Below are 10,227 nucleotides of genomic sequence, written 5' to 3' on the forward strand. Positions count from 1 at the left end.
AGAGAGAGAGAGAGAGAGAGAGAGAGAGTGAGTGAGCCAGAGCCAGAGCCAGAGCCTGTGAAGGAAACGTTGGCGGAGGCGTTGGCTGTGCGCAGGCGAAGGTGAAGGCGACGACGAACCTCTAACCTTATACGCCATATGGGCGCGGCCCGAGTCCCCGTCCCTCCAGCTCAGCTTCTCGAAATTATCGAAGGAAGAAGAGCCGAATTAGAGGCGGAGAGGTGGGCGGTCGGGACTACTCGCCGCGTTCTCGCTCATTTTCCAATCGTCGCCCAATGAATAATGCAGTGGCATCCTTGCCAGCAACATCGTAGGCGCGGATGCGCAGCTCGCGTGCGTCTATCCCCCGCGCGCTAATGATAGACGCGGAGGGACGGGCCGCGCGCGCCTAACGCGTGCCGAAGCACTTTACGCCGAATGATCGGGAGTCAGGAGCTTCGTGATTAACGGGCTCTCGGGCGGAGTGAGGACGATCCTTGACGTCGAGTAGATAGCACGCAAGCACCGAGCCTCCGTAGAACCAGAGCAGAGAAAAGAAGCAAAAGCAGATACTTTCCGCACCTCCTTTCGATCTCTCAATTTGTCACCTACAAGTCCAGAGCCATTAAATCAATGCCTTGGAAACACTGATTTTTCACAAATTTAACCTTAGTCTATTTCACCTCGAGTTGCGCAAAGCTCGGATCATAGATTCGTATTTAAGATAGATATAGGGGGGGGGGGGGAGAGAGAAAGAGAGTGAGAGAGACAATGAGAGAGGAGCGAAGAAGATTGGAGGGGGATGAAAAAAGAGCGTAAAGCAAAGGGATACGTAGAAAAATTATGTGCAAATCCTCGTTTTGGAATTCGTCACGTCTCTGTCCCCTTTAGGCTCGACTGTAGGCGTGCGGGATGACGTCACCGAGTCGCACATCCGTGAACTCTCGGCACAAGGGACACGCAAGACTGACAAAGGCGGCGCGGTTCAACCACGACGCGCACTACATTCTAAGAGGACAAGGTGTGAAATGTCGTAATGAGGCGTTAAAATGAGTAATGTGCGTGCCTGCGGCGGACTGCCTGACTTCCATGTCCTCTATGCTATCTGGTTTGCTAGGATGACAGGGAGGGAAGAAGGGAAGGAGTGAGAGAAAGAGAGCAGGGGAGAAGACTCTTTGTAAGTGCAAAGATACAACACAAAAGCAAATATATTATATGATAAATTACGAACTCCCACGGATTTCGCTCGCGGCATTGGCGTCGCTGCTGTCGCAAATTAAAAATTCGTAGTTCGAGAGGAATAAAATAAGTATTTACGCACGTAACCTGGTACCATTATTATCGTTGATTCATTAACTGTCAATTGATAACGGATAATATCGATAACATGACCAAGTGCTGCTGACGTATCATTTGCTTTTCAATCTTCCGTAGTACGAATCGGGCGATTTAGTCGACGATCGCGACAACTAGATCCGGGAGGACTGAGAATCGAGAGCTGAATAATATTCACCTGACACCGGCAACTTCTTATCGTCTCTCAGACGGCGGTTTTACGCATGCGTGACTACGATGATTGCCGTAGAACATAACACTGTAACTTTCCACGGTGGGGCCGGCCAAGGCAAGATATTGTATTTATGATCACAGATCTTCTATTGAGAGGCCGTGTACCGGCACCCAAGTATTTTCAATTATCTCAAAATCAAAATCCGTTAACTCGAATTAAAGTATTATATGGAGTTAAACAGTTTTACAGAAATTGAGAAAAATGATATTTTATATTGTGCATAATCATGGAAGAATAAAATTAACCATTCCTTAATGTTTATGAAAAAGTTTGTCATAAATGTCTCATATACTATTATGTATATGTATTTACAGTTACTTTTTTACATTGGAAAAAAAGGAGAACAAATGCTTTATGAAAACTTTTTTCTTAACCCTTAATAATCCATTAGGTACTAAAATTGGTCGATAATACATTGGCTAATAATAGTCATAACATTTCAAATTAGAAAATATAATAAATCACGTTTTATTTTCCTTCTTTATATGTCGATGTAAAAGAGCAGATTCCAGTGTTGACAGTACTGTCATTACGACCGATTCCTTTTTATTGACAGAGATTTCACTTTAATGAATGTATGTGTCCGGTATCGAGTTTACGTCGACATATGGCAGCTTGGGTAGCGTTGCTCAATTTCCCTTTAAAAAAACTTTTAAAAAACTTTTGAAGAAAAAAAAATTCCACCTTTCAAGCGACCGATGAGTAAGCGAGGAGTCTATGAAGCAATGAAGTGATCCATAGGAAGCAATAATTCTCAGAAGATAAGAAAAATTATTGAGTGTACAAACTATTCAAATAGCTTGCGATGCAAGGAGCACCACCCCGTGGCTGTTGTCTCTCACGGATGTTTGTGCATTTGCCGAAGGAAACAAAGAAGGAGGGGGGAGGGGAGACTCGCATGCAGACATTTTCAATCTCTCTCTCTCTCTCTCTCTCTCTCTCTATCTCTCCCTCTCTCTCTTCCCCTTCGAGACTCTATCATTGTTTCGCGTCTCCCCAGTACGAGCAACAGCTGCTCCACACGACAAGATCCACGACATGTGAGCGTCTGTGTAGTCGCGCCTTTTACGGCCTTCGTCTCGGAAGTGAAGGTCGTCACACGACGAAAGTACGATGATATTGTCGTATGCCTCGTACCTTCTTAACGGGACAACTGAACGACAGTCAGCCTTTTCTTAACGAGACATTAAATTCATCTTCTCGTGCGTCGCTCTTTCATGCGGCTCTCGCGAATCTCTTACATTTATATCAATACCCTTGCGCATTTAGATTCTCGTGCCGCGTGTCCTTGCTCTATAATATCGTGGCTTTCATTTAATGATCGGTGCATGAAAATACTGCAAATGCCGAATCCTCTTGAAATCTCGGATACGTAAACCTCTCGTAAAAATCTTGCAAGCTGTCCCTGCTTTATGAGCATTTGTAATTTCGCATGTGTCAATCTTATTGTCGCGTAGCTCGTTCAATGCATGGACAGCGATGGACAGCGAAGCGTTTCCCAGACCCGAGTTGTCGGGAAGCCCAATTAAACTTTTGTCCCTCCGTCCGCCGAAGCTCCAAAAGTAATATCTCTCTCAAGGCAATATTTAATTCATACTTGCTGCCGGTGCTTCAGCCAAGGTCTTACTTTACGTGTATGTAAAGACGTCCGCGCCGAGTTTTCCTCTTGCCCCCCCCCCCCATAATCCTCTCTATTGCCATCCCTCACAGAGACATACAACTCTTTTCTTTTAACGTAAAATATACTCGACTTTGGAGCGCCTCTCCCATTATGTGCACAATTTTATTAAGCAACGACGCCAACAGTAATTTGCACTGTAAGATAAATTACAAATTTAAAAATATGTGCCCTTTAAATCTAAATTACAAAAATTACTATGGCTGGAAAAGTGCTCTTGGCTAACTTGCACCTGTCTGCCATTTCGAACACGAAATCCCGTCAAAAAGTCGGAATCCCATGTCGAAGGAGACGCCCGGGAGCGAATGCACGCGATCCCATTATCCAGAATTTGAGGTTTAAGAAAGACTGGACTCTTGATTTGCAGGTGAGGTGTCCAGCGAGAGCACGAACGCGGGAGGACCTGGACAACGTGGAGACCGAGGGGAGGCAGCCGACCTAGCAACTCACTCCGAGGCGAACGAGGCGGCAGCAGCGGCGGCGGCGGCAGCAGCGGCTGGGGTGGCTAGCAGGGTCAGCGGCATCCTGGCTGCTAACACGGTGGCGACACTCGATGCGAGGGGCGCCAGTCCCCAGGGGGCTACGCATCTCTCGGGGGCGGCGACCCCAAGACCACCCCGGGGTAGAAGGCGACTACAAAATCACAATGGTATCGACGCACCTCAGGTATTATTTATCACTTATCTAATACAAAAATATTGACCTAAAAATCTCTCCACTACTCCACTTAACACATTTGTAATCGTACAAATCTAATGCCTCTACTCTTGAATCCCAAAATCTTTTTCAACTTTTTATTATTATTCGCCCATTGAAAGCACCGAATTTTGTTATTTCACTTGCGTATTGCTATATATTCAGCCAGTAAATAGCAATTATTACGTACGTTATCGATCATTTATCATCGATCGTAACATAATTTATTGGAGTTTAAGAACACTTGTTGATAAATTTAATATGCACTCTTATTATTTAATAATATTTATAATGCTCGCTCACAAAACTATTTCATTAATAATACGCGCACGCACATATCCACGCGCATGCACAATGTAAAATTTATAGAATAAATAGAAAAACGGATAAAAAAAAATTAATAATGTTACCTTTTATATCAATATTTTAATAAATGTTTTATTTCACATTCATGATAGTACCAACCGTTTAACACTAAAACTTAAGTCTTTATATTATAAAATATTGTTAAAGTAATATAATAAATTTATACGAGAGGCCATCAAATTTCTTTTGCACAGCGTATAGGCGTACGAAGTTTATTAAACTGTCAATTTTCAGCATGATTACCATTCAAACGGTAATATATGCGCGAGATACGTTCTTAAGTACCATTTATCTTCATAAAAGATGCGAGCTTTGATAAAAGACTAAACAGCATTAGTTGTAACTTAGCGACCGTTACATGGTTGACGTTAATGCGATTGATAATAAAATTTTAATATATTTATTTTACGTGTATTTCAAAGTTAAAAAATAATTTGACCTCTTATTTTTGTATGCTATGATGATTGTGTTTGAATCGGAACTAATAAGTCCTATGTCTTTTGAACTCTAAGTCTTTTCATGAAATTTCGAAGTAAAACGCTTGTCAAAGTCCCACTACAAACTCAAAATGACAATTCATTCATTCTGTTACGTCGTTCGCATATGTTAATTTACGAGATGTGCATATATACCTGTGTGCGTATGTATTTCAATAACTATGATTCTATGCATCTATGTATCCACACGTGTGTGTGCGCGCGCTAATGTATATATGCGTTTGCTAGCTGTCGAAAGAACAAAAATAGGGAAATGACATTTTCTCGGAATTGGGATTCTCTAGGGGACGTGAAAATTTGTAAATTGAGATCTACCTAATAATTTAGCGGTTAGCATTGTATAGTGGTGGTTGATTTTGTTACTCCTTCATTGTTCAGGTGAAGTCGGAAAGACTGACTCCTGACAATAACTCTACGTCTTCGAGGAGCGTGACGCCTTCTTCCTCGGGTCATCCAGGCACGCCACCTAATGCGACGTGTCTGGGTTCCGATGGACCGGCTAGTGGACCACCATCGCATCATCTCAAGCACATGGAACAAATGATGGGCCGAAATTACAGCGACTTCATGAGGAGTCTGGCTGCCAAGTACAATAATGCCAATCCCAATGAGTGAGTACAAATTGCGACTTTACTGATTTCACCCTCTCGTTCTAATAGTACTACTCGTTATTATCACTTTAGTGATCACTTTTATATAATTCGAAGTAATCGTATTATAACTGCATTCAATGCTTAAAAAAATTAACTAATTTTTTTTCTTATCGAATCTTATCAAATGCAATACAATTTTACAGGACAACTTTTGAATTGAAATCGTTTATAAAAATACGTATAGATTAAATCAAACAAAAGCAAATAAACTTCTGAAAAAAAAGCTTTTATTTGTTTTTTTTTATTATTTTTTTTTTTTTTATAAATAAGGAAGGATTCATTGTGAAACAAATCCGTTGTGTTTTTGAAAATTAATTTCAAGTGTTTTCTAAGAGGAAAATGAAATTTAAAATAATAGTTTTTGCTTAAGTTTATATTTACATTATCACCAATAGACAAACTATTCTAATCTATTATTAAAAAAATTTTAATTAGTCTCAAAATAATACAATAGAGTTCATAAAATGCATGATATAATCATAAGTTTAATTTACCTAACTCATACAGTGTTTTTATATATTTTAATTGCAAATTCAATTGATCACAAACAATGATAACTACTAGTATTATATCACTATTTAATAAAATACAGAATTAACAATTAAAAAAAAACTCTGCTCTACGTATGCTAAAAATTACATAACAATGAGGAAATAATATATTCGACTAATATATTTATACTATATTTCAATTTACAGTATAAATTATAATATTTTAGAGACAAATCAAATTCAATTTCATTTGCATAATAGAGCATATATGCAGATTCATAAGATTGGTCAATTTTATTAAATGTAAGATTTGATTTATTTTAGAAAATAGAAAATAAACCAAATTGGCTTTTTATCGATTGTTTAAAAATGCTTACATTTAAAGTCGGTAATAGCTAATGTTAACATTAATTTTCAATTCAATATTGTAAATAGTTGAATCGTAAATGCGACAGAGGGTTATGTAATAATCATCTCTAAATTTCTAATCATCCGCCAAAAAAACTTATTTAAATGTAATTGCCAACGTTCAGTGATTTGTCCAAAATTATATTGAAAGTTTTTTCGACTATAAAATTGTCTTCGATTGTCATCTCTATATTTCCTTATTTTTGACAAGGGATTTCGTAAAAATGAATTTAATGATTTCTTGAAAATAAGAAATATCAACTGAAAATACAGATCAAAGAGAACAAAATATCCATTTAAATCTGTAGAAGCTTTTAAATACATAAATACAAGATGTTGACGAATATTAAATACATTACTTTTAAATTATTATAAAGTTATATTAGAAGTCAAAAAAAAAAAAAAAAAAAATTTGAAAATGAACCTACTTTAAAAATAAAAGCTATCTTTTTGTATTTATATTACAGTTCTATATTTAATTTTGAATAATAATCTTTGAAAAATGCTAATAATCATATTTTTCAACTTACAAGTGTTTTTTCATTATTATTATTTTTGCTATTATGCTATTATTATTATGCATCCTATTATGATTATATTTTTTATTTGTGTACATAATAATTAGCAAATATATAGCAAATATATCATTTTGCAATATTTTAATATAATTTCCGTCATATAATTTTTAATATAATTTTTAACGTTATTCAATTGTTTCAATTAATCGACATTTTTCAATCGTATGTATTTTTTAGTATTTAAATAACTCCAGAGTGGTTTGTTAAGTTTTTAACTTAAAAGCTGAGTAGTTCATTTCACTCATAGTCTTAAAGGAAATATATTTTATTCATATACATGGCTTGATAATTTCATAACTCTACTAAATCAAATAAGTTTAGTATTTATTATTATTATTATTATTATTATTATTATTATTATTATTAGTAGTAGTAGTAGTAGTAGTAGTAGTAGTAGCAGTAGTTGGTGTAGTAGTTGTAGTAGTAGTAGTATTGTTGTTATTATCTTCGTTATTGTTTATGTTAAATATTAAACATTTAATATTATTTCATCGTTCTGAGATTGACATAATGTTGAACGATTGTTCAAACAAAGAATTTTTAAAGAGTTTTTCATGGCGAATGATGCAGATTTATAGAGAACGTAAAAATAATTTACGAGACAATCCTAAATTATAGAGAAAGAATCAAAATAATAAAAAGGCGCCTAGATATATTCTTTTGGTTTCCGTATCTTAATGGTAGGATTTAAAAAGAAAAAGAAAAAACAAATTGAATTTCAAGCGAGAGTGGATCTGAGAAAGTTGTGCATTTAGCAATGATTAAGAGACGCGCTAAGTAATACAGAGCTTTGAGTAAATTGGGTTTAAGTATCGCGCACTCTGCTCAGGCCGTACAGATCCAAGTCCTGAGATGAAGCAAATAAAAGTAACGAAAGGAAACGTGCAGCTACTTCAGCGCCTCGAGGAACGGCTACTCCGCTGGTTTGGAGCCAAGGTTCTCGGGCTTCAAGAACGCGGCTACGCCGTTCGTGGGCCTGATGTCGCCACTGGGTGCGACCGGACATCAAGCGCCCCAAATATCTGCTGGGTCAGCCTCGGTCATCAGCGCCAAAGAGCCTAAGGAGCCCAAACAATCGGAGCCAAGCGCCGCCGGGACCGGGGGCCTCTTTGGCAGCCCGGCTAATCTCTTCCCGCCGATGCTCGACATGTCCTCGACGCAGGCCCTCCTCCACATGGTGCGGACGGCCAACGCTGCCCAGAGCGCAGCCGAGCTCGAAAGCTACCTCAAGGGTGCCAACAAACGCGAGGCTGGCCTAAGCAGCCCCCTGGATCTCTCCACCCCTAGGTAAGAGGGAGAAACACGAGCGATCCCCGTGCGATCCTTCTCATTTTTTATGAACTTTTTGATTATCTTACAATGCCATTCGCGTATGAACATTGTTAATATATGTTTTGTTTGATACGAGTATAAGCCTCTTCCGCATTTCTTAAGGTCGAGTATTCGATGTTAATGTCTTTAATAAGATATGCACGCGAAAATAGCAGATTCAACGTTTATTGAGACCTATTGAGAACGTAAAATCTCAATAGGTGTAGCTTCCAGCTTTTCACGAACAGTTTAATCATATTCAACTAATTTTTATTATCTTAGCTGCTTATCCATAAGCGACATATTAGCCTGTCAATTGTTTATAATATTGTGAATATATTGAATTCATTTAAATAAGATGGGAATATGTCTGTATGCTACGAACCCAGAATGACGGGGTGGTCATGGGAGAATGATTGGGGAAGGGGAGAGTCGAGCGACGAAGATGATAGGATTACAACAGGGGCAGGAATGTTATAATACAGAGGGCGGGTCGGTTTTTGTTGACAGTGGGTTCGTACCACGAAAGCGACCTCGGACCTTGGAGAGTCGCAGGCCCGGCAGCGTCTCGCCCAAGCCCAGCAAACTGCCGGTAATACCCGGCGCTCCTATTCCCAGTCCGACGGCGCCCGCAACGCCTGCGATGCCGATCACGACCGCCCGAACTCCTACGCCGGCCGCGGCTCAGACGACGACCCCGAGGCCCGGAAGTCCGCCAACCATTAGGTGTCCCTCGCTCTGCGGGCATATGCCGTGCGGTGACGGTCAGGCGGTCAATCGCTGGTCGGTCGAAGACGTTGTCACCTTTGTGTCCTCCATCGACATCTGTGCTGAGTATACACAGGTAATTCTACCTAATTTTTTGCACTTTGATCTCCATTCGGATCAACGATTTCACCAAACACAACATTTTCAGAGCACACATAAGCATTTTTAAATCCCTTTTTCGGCTATATGTTGACACTATATTATTATAAGACCTTGAAAGAATTAAGCGACAATAAGGATTTAAGATTTGAGAAATCAAACTTGATCTGCTTCAATAAACACACAACGATTCAATAAACCACAATAACGATAAACACTGCATGAACAAACTTATGAAAGGCAATGTAATCGATAAAAAGTTGCATCACGAAGAGATGAAATCTGTCTTTTCGTTTCTTTTTCCAACGACGTGATTACATTGAGCGTGGCCGTGTAATGTAACCAAGCACGTGCAGACTTTGCGAATAAATTTATTGATCACGCTTTTCTAGCTGTCGTTGTTGTTACGAGAAAAGAACGCTTATGATGGCACGTTGCTACCGGAATCGCCATAAATCTTTGGTATTTGTAGCCGAATGAAGAGAAGCCGTCGACTCTATCGGCGTGATCTTCGGATTTCTCCCAAGCACGTTCGTGCGCTGACGCGATTTAGTTCTGAAATACACAACAACTTTGTAAATAATAAGAACAATAGATATAAAATTGATTTAGTACGAGCGTTAAGAATAGTCGTATATTTTTTGAGATATCGAGCTCGCAATATGAGTTACAAAAAGTGGATCAGCAGCGTGGTAAAAGATCCACAAAAAATCTACAAACTGGAGGTCGGTTCGTTTTACCGATTGGCTCTTTGACGCGAATCTCATTCGTATCAGAGGAGGATGCAAGGATGCCGGCTGTCACTAGAGATCAACGTTACGAGAGATTATGATCAGACATTTGCTAATATTTTGGCAAGACGAACTAACGGTTCAATAATTACTCGTTCCATTCGTGTAGCCCAACAGTGCAATTTATGGAAATACAGAGGTAGACTTTCCATCGGCTCGGTCTCGCGTAACAAGTCGTGGGCCTAAAAAGTCGCCCAGACCCGACAAAGATAGACGTGCTTCGATGACAGTGGTCCGAACAAATTGCTGAAAAGTTACAACGCCCCTCTCCACACGCGCGTGTTTTGTATTCCAATTGCTCATCCTTGGATTTGAAAATTGCGCGACGTTCGATCAAGCGCA

General features: G+C 39.3%; 1 protein-coding gene across 1 annotated transcript in view; it reads left to right on the forward strand.

The window, feature by feature from the left end:
* LOC105363920 (SAM-motif ubiquitously expressed punctatedly localized protein) overlaps positions 1 to 10,227 on the forward strand; it is a 60,868-nt gene that overhangs the window by 25,821 nt on the left and 24,820 nt on the right. Inside the window, exons 2-5 of the mRNA XM_011501729.1 lie at positions 3,595 to 3,893; positions 5,165 to 5,397; positions 7,805 to 8,203; positions 8,738 to 9,071. Coding sequence (XP_011500031.1) covers positions 3,595 to 3,893; positions 5,165 to 5,397; positions 7,805 to 8,203; positions 8,738 to 9,071 — 1,265 coding nt within the window. The remainder of the gene's footprint in view (positions 1 to 3,594; positions 3,894 to 5,164; positions 5,398 to 7,804; positions 8,204 to 8,737; positions 9,072 to 10,227) is intronic.

Source organism: Ceratosolen solmsi, unplaced genomic scaffold (genome assembly GCF_000503995.2).
Source record: "Ceratosolen solmsi marchali unplaced genomic scaffold, CerSol_1.0 scaffold23, whole genome shotgun sequence".
Taxonomy (NCBI): domain Eukaryota; kingdom Metazoa; phylum Arthropoda; class Insecta; order Hymenoptera; family Agaonidae; genus Ceratosolen; species Ceratosolen solmsi.